Here is an 11,331-nt window from a genome sequence, read left to right as displayed (position 1 = left end):
CTAGTCATTAGCAAATACAATTACCAGGTGACCACTGAACAGTGAAAAAATAGGGAATTACATTATAAAAAGTCAGAAAATGAACTAACTTGAATTTAAGATGTATTTAAAGTTCAAAATTTTTTCCTGAAAATTGGCCTTGTAGTAATTTTTTAAAATTCTAAAAGCAGATACAAGTGTTTTGCCTGGTAGCTAATTTTAGGGAGTGAATCTTCAGCACTATCTTCGTAAATCCAAATTTGTCTGCTACTTTAAAGATTATTATTATTGTAAAAATTCAGCGTAATCTAATATAAATGTAGCAAAATTTTCAAATGTAAGGTCCTTAAAAGCTATACTTTAAAATTTTAAGATGTTTCAACTTAAGTTGAATTTAACGCAATACTAGAAAATGGAATAAAACCTTATACAGTCAAGTCTCTAATAAAGTAACTTAATTTTTTCCTCAAATGAGTAATTAAAATAAAAGCAAACAAACAAATATTTATTTGCTTTTAAAAATAATAGCCACTTAAATGAAATAGAATCTGCAGATGCTGTTATAAACTTCTGCATCATTCAGCTTGCTGGAGGTTTTATGCTTCTGGAGTGCTCCCTTATATATATTATCTATAAGAACAAAGTAAAACCGAAAAATTTATAATAAAATTTGTTATATTTCAAAAATCGGGCAATTTTTTTCTGAATGTTCGTCGCCACCCAGAATAAACAGAAACAGTTGCTTCATTCTACTTTCAAAGGGGTTTTTTAAATTCTACTATAAATAAAAATTTGTCTGTCATATTCAACTAGTATTATTAAAAAAAAATTATATTAAGCTTCTATATTTGAAATGTATACTTGTGTTAATTGTGTCATTTTTCTTTAAATTTTGTGACAAAAATTTTACATATTTTTTGAGGTCCTTTGCAAAATATTCTTTTAATTGTAGCGAATTAAAGCAGAAACGGCTAGACTTTTTTTAAAAATTTTAACAGAACTTAACACGACATTTCATAGATCATAATGCTAAAATTATTTGCAAATACATTTGCCTTTGTTCCCACTGGAGAAATATTTTCTGAAACAGGAGGGTATGGTATTTTGCTGAAAAAGTCATTTACACTAGTTTTCATTCCAACTATTTGTTTTTAATAAAATATTTACAATTTCTTTACAAAAGGAAAGGATAACAATTTTTGTATAATTTGGCAATTATTCAGGAAACAGATTATCACTGGCATGTTTTGATTTGTGCATTTGCTTGTTTCCTTTTATTGGCTTGATTTTCAATTTGTATTGCTAAATATATTTAGCCTATCTTTATTGTAAAATGAGTTCCGCTAGTTCTTCTGTTTATGTTTCTATTAAAGTTTCTGAGCACACTGTTTACTGCATTGTAAAAGGGCGGTCTGGTGCCTCTCAAAGATGAGTCATATGAATCTGCATAGATTTCTGCACAATTTGCTATTCTGGCATCACATCTACATGCCGCTGGTCCACATCCGTAATTACCCTTACCTAAAATAAACATAAAAAAGACAGCAAAGTACCATCTTTCTATAAGATAAACCTGCTGGAAATTTTAATCCATTGATGCTGAAGCTGCAATTTTTTGGTAATGTTTTGTATTACTAAAGATTGTGAAATAAATTGGAAATTTTTTTAAAGAATTCTGCTTTAAAACTTTGTATATTAATTCAGGGTGGCACAGAGATATGCCAAATTATGAAATAATCTAATTTAAATAAATAAATTTAGGAAAAATATTTTTCTAGTTTTAAGTACATGTATATAGTATGCTATTTATATTTCTTCTACAAATTGTCTATTGTTTAAAGGTGACATCAGAAAGATGACTCATTCAAACAATCGGCTTGTATGCACAGCAAGGTGTACGTTAAATCTGTCATTACTGAAATTCCTCTTGGGTTAATTGTGGTATGAAAGTTAGGAGAGAAGGGTACCAGCTCAAGTGCTGTCCACGTCATCTGACTAGGGTGACAATTACGCGGCATTCCTACCATAGCCGTTAAAAGATAGAGCCATAAAAATGGGTTTGGGTGATGATGTGAACTTTTCATTCTAATAGTTTGTAATGTAAACTCTAAAACGCTTGGTGTAGCACATGTCTCCAGTGTCATTTTCGCGAAATAGAGACAGTTTGTGACATTTAATTACAAAAACATGTCAATAATCTCCATTTAATAAAATTTTTTTAGAAATGTATTGAAAAATAGTGTATTACTACTTACATTTGTATATTATTTTTTTTCGAAAAGATACAAACATGTTTTCAAACTACTTCTCTTTTATAAATATATATTTTTTCTATTTCTCTCAAAATAAAGAGTACTAATTTCACTTTTGTATAACAACAGGGTGCGTAGCGTTTTTAAAAAGTGCTTATTTTCATTGGATGTTTTTAAAAAGTGCTTAATTTTCCTTTTTCCAAAATGAGATTTTTTTCATTACCATATCAATTTTTGCCTCGAATTACCCAAAAAGCATGTTTTCATAATTCATTCAACCACAATCTATTTGGACATACCATTTATCTGTAGTGTATGAAAGCGCCAATCATTTTATTAAATACTTGTGGGTTCGAATACTGAGCTGGATTCGGTGGGAAGGATTCATGCATTCTCATGAGCAACTCTGCTGCATTTTGCAAGAGAAATAATTGTTAAATTAATTATTTATAATTTTGAATAATTTTTTTACAGAATTGGGTATACTATGGCCTACGTCACGGATCGTGTTATTCCCATATATGGCAGTACTTTTACTTTCGTTACTTGTACCGCCGGAACAAGTAAAAAGTACGTACTTTTACTTGTACTTCGTTACTTTTTAAATTTAGTACTTTTACTTGTACTTTCGTTACTTTTTTAGGGAAAAAGTACAAGTATTTGTAACGGAAATGTCGAATAAAATCGTTACTTTTTCTGAAACTCGGTAAGCTTCCTAAAAAAAAATTTTATTAAAAAAAATGCTTATGTTTCTTTAATTTATAAAATTAATTTGCAATATATATGCATTCACAGCTAACTTCGTGTTTAAATACCTTGACCTTTTAAAATTGTCATTCCTGAAAGGGAAAAGACGGCGCTTTTGATCTTTTTTTGACTGTAAATATCATTGTGAATGTGATGTTCTCCAGAATTGTGTGTCCAGAATATTCATCTTCTGAAAATTGCCTGTGATAAAGGATGACATGAATAGCAAAAGTTTTGAATACCAGTGGTTATCGTCTCAAGGGGGTTGGAATGAACAAATGCCCATATGAATACTGCAGGGACTAATATAGGGAATAACTAATATAGGGAATTTATATCTATGGAATACTGTTATCACTGCATGTGATGGAATGCTTTTTTTCCTCTTAAATAGTTTTGTCTAAATAACAAATGAACTGTATCTTTGATGTCTTATTGACACAAAGATGATTTTTTTTGGTTTTTGCTACTCCTCCAAAAAGTAACCATAAAGAAGAAAAGAAAAAAACGTTTCTCTTTTTATTCGCGGAGACCTATACTAATGTGCATAGTTTCTCTTTTCGAGTTTAATTAATTCCAATGGGTTATGAAATACACCGAAGATTTATCTAAACTATTAGTGAATTTATCATTTTTCTCGTTTTCTTGAGAAACAGGAAAACTACTCAATAACCACAAAGGAATAAGTAACAGCAAAAATATATTATAACATGTGATATACAGGACAAAAGGCTACATTCAAAAGGCGTAGATATCTCTCTTTTTAACAATATCTTTTTACAGTTGCGGTTACAATTTAATTTACAATAAACGCTGCCATCTATCGGCGGTTCAACAAGTATTTCTACACATAGATTGAGAATCCTTATTTATGAAACTTTGCTTTAAGAAGGCTCAGTAGCCCCCATCCCTCCCAAGCTCTTGGGCGCATTCTTGGGTAAATTCGAAATTCCCCCCCCCAAACTATTCGTTTTACTTAGTGTAAAAATTCCCCCCCCCCCAAGCTTTAAGTGGGCGCATCGTGCGCCCACCTTCCCCCCTGATGGGGGCCCCTGAGAAGACTTCATCTTTTTTGAAAAAAGTAAGTAATATTTTAATATCTAATTATTCTCTATTTATAAAATAACATTTAATATTAATTTGAATCATTTTTCATTCATTTAAATATGCTAGTTAAAAATTTTGTTAACATTGTGTGCGCATTGGATGCTTTTTTAAATAATTTAAATCACTAATTTCATATTACTATTGCAAAAAATTTTGNAAAAGTTTATAAAATCTGATGAAGCGCTTTTATGAATTACAGTGGAACCTGTCTAAATTGACCACCCTCGGGACCAAGTCAAATGGTCACATAGAAGTGGTCACTTTATGAAGACTCTTTAAAAAGGACTCATTAAATAAAACTTTCAGAAAATGGTCACCTTACTCAGGTGCTCACTTTACCCAGGTGGTCACTTTTGCAGGTTCCACTGTATATCTGTCCCGATTTAGCAATCGAATTATTATTTTTTTTTTTTATTCCATGATGTAAATATTATGGAATTATACAAAAATATAGGGGGTTCTTTAGCAGTCGCATAAAGGTTAAATGCTGTTATTATTAATACTTTCAAGTGATACATTATAAATATAAAATAATTTGAATTTGTAGAAATAAATTTGCCTAAAACAAATTCTGTATTTAAATTGCATAAAGTTTTGTTAAAAGTGTTGTTTGAAACTCGCCAAGAAAATAAACTGCTGTTTGCTTGTCTTTAATTAAAAAAGAATTGACGGAACTTAAAAACGAAAAACCTATGTTTAACAGATTATCGTATTAATGCAATACATTTATAACTGAAATAAAACAAAAATTAACTTTATTCTCTTTTGTAGTGGTTCTCAGAAAAATCTCTACTATGTGGCATCACTGTGAGCTGTTTTGCAAGAACGTGAACTATTTGGGAATAACTGCAGTAATTTTAAACATTTTTATTGCATGGAAAAATGTTAGGAACTACTGCTGTAATTCTTAACATTTTTATTGCAGGGAAAAATGTTAGGAACTACTGCTGTAATTCTTAACATTTTTATTGCAGAGAAAAATGTTAGGAACTACTGCTGTAATTCTTAACATTTTTCCATGCAATAAAAATGTTTAAAATTACTGCAGTAATTTTAAACATTTTTATTGCCTGGAAAAATGTTAGGAACTACTGCAGTAATTTTAAACATTTTTATTGCATGGAAAAATGTTAGGAACTACTGCAGTAATTCTTAACATTTTTATTGCAGGGAAAAATGTTAGGAATTATTGCAGTAATTCTTAAATTTTTTTTCATGATAAAATATTAGGAATTACTACCATAATTCTTAAAGTTTTGATTGCATAGAAAATTGTTAGAAACTTTCAGTTGTGGTGATTTTCCTGTAATGTTCTTACCCAGTGTGGGTACCTTTGTTAATTGGAAATGCTCCCCTCTAATAAGAGCATAAATTAGAATAGTTAAATCTTCTGTGTAAGGCTTTTCAAAAGCTTAAGTTAAAACTTATCGTGGAAATCTCCAACAGATCCAAATTACGAACGCATTCCGTGTGTCGAGCGAACAATTCACGACAGAAAATAGCTGCATTTATAAACTTAATTTAGAAGTTCTTAGAGTAACTTTCAATAAATAAGTCCATTTATTTATTATTAGATTACCTGTCAATGTGATCCAGTGGAATTCCACTCCCTCCAAGTCCGCACCAATTTCCGTAGTTGACGAAATCTAAAGGATTTCTATTAGTTTTAAGAGACATCATTTTTCCCAAATCTAAAACCGTCGCATTTACTGCTGCAAAAGAAATAATTTTGGATATTATATTATTTTCAATTTCTTAAAACAAAGTTTTCATTCAAACACTTATCATTATTTTCTTAAGAATGAAAACAATGTCTATTATAAAGCGTTTTATAAGGTTTTGTTTTATAAAATTCTTGAGTTCCGCAGTGGACAGATCCTTAAGACACGGTTCCCAGCAGATCACCAAAGTCAAGAATCACTGGCTGCGGGTGGGTGACCACTTGGATTATTCTGCGTAGGGACCGGGGGTGTGCGGTATGGGTCCTCGTTAAATTGTTCTACGGTAAAGTGCTCGACTTCGCATGCTACCGAACGGGGGTGCCATCCCCTCTGCAGAGGATCAAAATTGTGATGGCATGTCTTCGGATCATCCTCAGGGATGTTTCCCAGACAGTCGCTAATAGCCCATTGTGCAGCTCTAGTGCGACGTAAATGAACTATAACAATACAATTCTTAAACATCGATTCTGTTTTATTATTTTGTGGTTTTTTGCTTACAGCATGTGTTTTTTCCAGCGCTAGGTGTCCCGCAGTGGCCTGATCGTTAAGACACGGTTCCCAGCAGATCACCGAAGTCAAGCATCACTGGCTGCTGTCAGTGTGCGGGTGGGTGACCACTTGGATCAGTCTGCGTAGGGACTGAGGGTGAGCGTTATTGGTCCTCTTAAAACTGTTCTACCGTAAAGTGCTCGCTTTCGCGTGCAGGTCGTCGGGCTACCGAAGCAGGGGTGCCATCCCCTCTGCAGAGGATCAAAATTGTGATGGCATGTCTTCGGATCATCCTCAGGGATGTTTAGACGACCGTCGCCAATAGCCCATTGTGCAGCTCTAGTGCGACGTAAATGAACTACAACAACAACTTCCAGCGCTAGGTAATACCTCAGCCACAAAATGCTTATTTCTGGAAACCATTCCAAATTACTAATCTTCTTAAATACTTTAACAACTACCTAAATTGCTTGACAAAAGCTTACTTGAAGTGTTGCTGCTTTATTAATACCTGCTATAAGTAACAAACAAACATATAATTGATTAAATATTTAAAGGCTGTCACTTATTAAGACTTTCTATTTCATTCTCGTTATTTTTTGCTTATGCATATGAGAAATATAATTATAAGCCTCATATTGCGAATTGATCTAGAGAGTGTTTTTGGAGAAAACACCACGATTTCCATGCAGGCAATTAGCTCTTAATGTGTATTGTACCGTTATCTAGTAGAAATTCTGAAAACTTGTTAAGTACCTATCTAAATCCAATACTTTCGAAGTAAAAATGTCACCTTTGGAAAAAGTATGACTTTATTATCATTACATTATCCAAAGCTCTCCATTTTTAATATTCACGAAGACAGATTGTGTGTCAGTGAAACCGTTGTTTTCAAAACGTCATAACTTTGCATAAACTTTTTCTACAAAAAATTTCAGAAAATGTAACGAACATTCTTTTTCCAGAAATCAGTTTCAAGTGAATTCGCGCGCAGTGAATTCAAAAGTTGTCTGGCAGACGATACCAAATAATCAGATTCCATTACCTATATAAAGCAAACTTGTCAGGAATGAAATTTTTTTCAAAGTGTTCGATAAATAATTCTAGACATATGTACAAAGCACAAATTCCGACTGTCTAAAGCACACAAAAAAAGAAGGAAAAAAACAGAATAACTTTCAATTTAATGGTCGGATTGTTACGTACTGGTACTCAATCTTAATGGCTCCAGTGGGTGACCTCATATATGCTAATTAGTAAGGAAAGACGATATTTTGAGTTACTAAATCAGGCACAATAACGTACTTTCAGTGAATAAACATAATTTTTTTCTGCGGGTTTGTATTTCTGACTTTTAAACTACAGGGAAGAACTGCATTTTTTTAATAGCCGTCGTTCAACAGCAGACCCAAATTTTGGGTTTACGACTACTAATGTTCAATGCAGTAGCTTTGTAATCTTGAACCCAATCCAGAAGACAAGGGAACTCCGTTATGGGAGAAATTTTCCTTCCAGGAAGACTTCTTAATGGACATTTGCTTTACATGTAGAGGAAGACTACGAGAACCTTCCACAGTTAGTATGACGCAAAGGGACTTTAACCCATGATCCATCTGCCACTGAGGATATTTCACGTCGGCACCGTGGTCGGTGCAAGCCGGATGCGGATTTGTATCGACCAACCATCGCCCGGACTCGAACCCGGTTCACCTCATTGGAAGACGAATGCTCTATCCTGTAGCCGCAGTTTTATTTTATTTTACAACCGTCGTTGAACAGCCGACCCAATTTTTGGATTTACGACTACTAATGTTCAACTCCGTTGCCTTGTAATTTTGAACCCAATCCAGAAGACAAGGGAACTCCTGGATAAAGTAATGGGAGAAACTTTGGCTTCGTGGAGGACTTTTAGATGGAACCAACTCGCATTTGCGTTACATAGAGAGGAAGACCACGAGAGCCACCCACGGTTAGCCTGACGGCAAGGAGACTCTAACCCATGATCCGTTTACCACTGAGGATATTTCGTGTCAGCACTGTGGTCGGTGCAAGCCGGATGCGGAATTCGTATCGACTGGGATTCGAACCCTGTTCGCCTCATTGGAAGGCGAACGCTCTATCCCCTGAACCATCGCGGTTTTGCAGCAGCAGTTTGGAATATATCGCTGATTCAAAACTAAAACGACACATCTGCAGGCATTGCACGTTTGCACATGTGTCGTTTAAGTTTTGAACCAGCGATATAGTCCTAATAGTTTGGTCAGGAGAGCAGTCCAAAATGTGAACTCCTTAAAGTTAATTTTAATTTTTGCGAATTTCCCCATACCTCGAGAATTTTTTAAGCGAATTAAAAATAAGATTGTACATAATTATAAATTTGTTAGCCCAAAGATAATACCGGAAGTAAAATAAGTTTTAATAATTTTTTGTTTTATTTAGAAATAATAGAAAAATTTTGAATTATAAGGTATATAAATTTTTACATCAATTTAAAGAATAATAGTTTCTGAGAAATCAAGTTATGAAAAATGTTGACTTATTTAAGTGGAAATGAAAAGATGAAGTCGAAAAAGTTATTCAAAATGCTAGTTTTTCCTTTTCTTTTTTTTTTTCACTGAACGTATAGCGTTAAATTTGCACGTTCGGAATAGCAAATTTTAATTATTCAAAGTTTAATTCAATTACAATAATTATGTAATTTGCTCCTATTTATTTAGAAAAATTAACATTTTTCACCTAAGATAAATAGATAAACTTTCTATAATGTAATGAAGCACTTAACTCTTTTTTTACGGTTAGATATGGAAGGAAATTAAATGCGATGTACAAAAACTTAAAAATAATCAAGAAAAGAGAAGAAGAAGAAAAATGGAGGTCGTTTTATGAGAAAAACAATAAAAATTTCATTTCAGAACTTTCGATATAAGGAAACTTCAATCACGTGAACTATTTTCCTTTAAAATCGCAAAACTAATTTTTATGATACTTTAAAATAGCAAGACAGGAAAAATATTGTATATATAAAAATTAGTTCTAACATAATTTTCTACTTACAGCTCATTTTCTCAGTTTTTATTTTATAAAAAGGTTACTATAAGTATCTTTTTAGTGTTCAAAATTATTGCTTTAAGTTTGAAAAAGGAATTCATTTGCTGGGGTCTATGGATGTAGTGAATCGTATTCTAATTTTCGTTTTTGAAATTTTGCTGCCAATGTTAGCATATTAAGACACGCTTTAAGAATGCAAATTATTTTGCAGAAATTGATTGCGGTAAGTGCAGAAGTTAAAAACGCCTTTTTAACAAAGCTGTGTAAACGGCAAATGAAATGTCCGACACATACCGATAATATTCCACAAAATTAAAGGAAAGAACCAACATTATTAATTTTTAATTTCAAATTCGATTCCTTCTTTTTTTTTAATTCATACAATTAAAGTAAAAGGTACTTTATTAAAATTAAGTTTTGTATTATAATATAATAGTTGAAGAATTTCAAAAAATTCATTTTTACAAAATATTGAATATGTATAAAACGATTTCAATCATTTCCCACGAACACTCCCACATTTATTTGAAAATTTTGTGAAAAAAAATTGTATAGTGGATACTCATGAACTAAGGAACTATTACGAATTCATTCGCATATTTTTCAATTAACTTAGTAAATTTGCTAAATAAATTTTGTTTTGGGATTATTGCGTTAAAAGATAACATGTTATTAATTCATTTATTAATCTTGATTTTTCAATTGTTTCATTGCTTTTCAGTGTTCTTTTTCAAAAGTTCGCTTAAACATAAATTATTTCAAATGTGATTAATTAAGTTTCTGATAACTAATAATTTAAATAATTGTTATTATAACCATTCGAGTCATAGTATAATAATATATTCAAATAAAAGTTTCGTTTAGATAATTACAAATAATGTTCGCTCATAAGATCAACATCTTTTTTCCCCCAAATATTTAGCTAACCGGAGTCGAGCAATTTTTCAAACTCCAATTCCTGCAAAATTTTTATCGTTTTCGACTCCACGGCCCTACATTTTAACTAACACAAACAGCAAAAAATTCATAAACATATTTTTTATTTATTTTAGGTACCCGATTACCTTCATTGATAAAATTTTGAAATTTTAAATTTATTATTTTTTATTTGGACTTATGTGTGTGTTGTACTTAAACATGATATCCATACAAAAAAATATTAATTTTTTTTTAAAAGAAATGGGGGAAACTGGTCAAAAAAGATAAAATTAGACCTTTTTTTCAAAATCATAAAACTTTGCCAAAATTTATAATTTTCTTCATTATTCTTGGTTTATATTACTCATAAAAACTCAACTTAGGGAATAGACTAAACATTTGACATAATATTAATATTTCGATATTTTAAAAAAAATGTCGAATCTTATTTGGCAAAATAGGCCAAATATAGCAACTGATTATTTTTATTTTGGCTATAAAATATGAAATAATCCTTTAATTATTTAATCCATATTCTATTCTCTAGACATATGTATAGGAAGCATTCATACAAAATTTCAAGTAATTTGAACTAAAATATTTGAAGATATTACATTTTAGAATGAAGGAAAATAACCAAAAAATTAGTTACGAGAAAAAGCACAAAAGAGACATAACTGGGTACTTGCAACTCGAGAAGAAGTGAAGTAATTATCAGGGCTCGAAAAACCGCCCGTCCTCGGCGGTCAAAAATTCCCCGCGGACAACGAATTTCTCGAATCCGACGTCCGCGCAGACGGCCATTTTCCCGTTAATGTTCGTGATACATTTTCAATTTTTGTTATCTTTCAAGAGTCTAGCACTTCACTTCTAAAATGACCCTCTTATCTAGAAATACAGCAACATACTGCGTATGGTGAAATTGATGTTTTCGCTGTCTGGGAGTACTGCAGCGCTTGAAAGGGGCTTCTCAGCAATGAACTTAGACAAAAACACATTACGCACTGGTTTTAAACAAGCAGCGTTATAAACGCAATTATTAGCATCTACCTAAATGGAAAACCCCTTTC

The 11,331-nt window shown here is 31.9% G+C and overlaps 1 protein-coding gene and 1 long non-coding RNA gene across 4 annotated transcripts in view; one reads left to right on the top strand and one right to left on the bottom strand.

The window, feature by feature from the left end:
- Positions 1 to 1,108: 1,108 nt before the first annotated feature.
- LOC122268305 (phospholipase A2 'basic'-like) overlaps positions 1,109 to 11,331 on the bottom strand; it is a 37,085-nt gene continuing 26,862 nt past the window's right edge. For all 3 annotated transcript variants that reach the window (XM_071183414.1, XM_071183413.1, XM_071183411.1), the window contains exon 4: positions 1,109 to 1,500. In XM_071183414.1, coding sequence (XP_071039515.1) covers positions 1,292 to 1,500 — 209 coding nt within the window. In that variant the 3' untranslated portion in view covers positions 1,109 to 1,291. The remainder of the gene's footprint in view (positions 1,501 to 11,331) is intronic.
- On the top strand, positions 2,751 to 4,172 carry LOC139426023 (uncharacterized). Its single transcript, XR_011637270.1, has 2 exons — positions 2,751 to 3,870; positions 4,039 to 4,172. It is a non-coding gene; the product is annotated as an uncharacterized lncRNA (long non-coding RNA).

This window comes from Parasteatoda tepidariorum, chromosome 1 (assembly GCF_043381705.1).
Source record: "Parasteatoda tepidariorum isolate YZ-2023 chromosome 1, CAS_Ptep_4.0, whole genome shotgun sequence".
Classification (NCBI taxonomy): Eukaryota; Metazoa; Arthropoda; class Arachnida; order Araneae; family Theridiidae; genus Parasteatoda; species Parasteatoda tepidariorum.
This window is presented reverse-complemented; position numbering and strand designations above follow the sequence as displayed.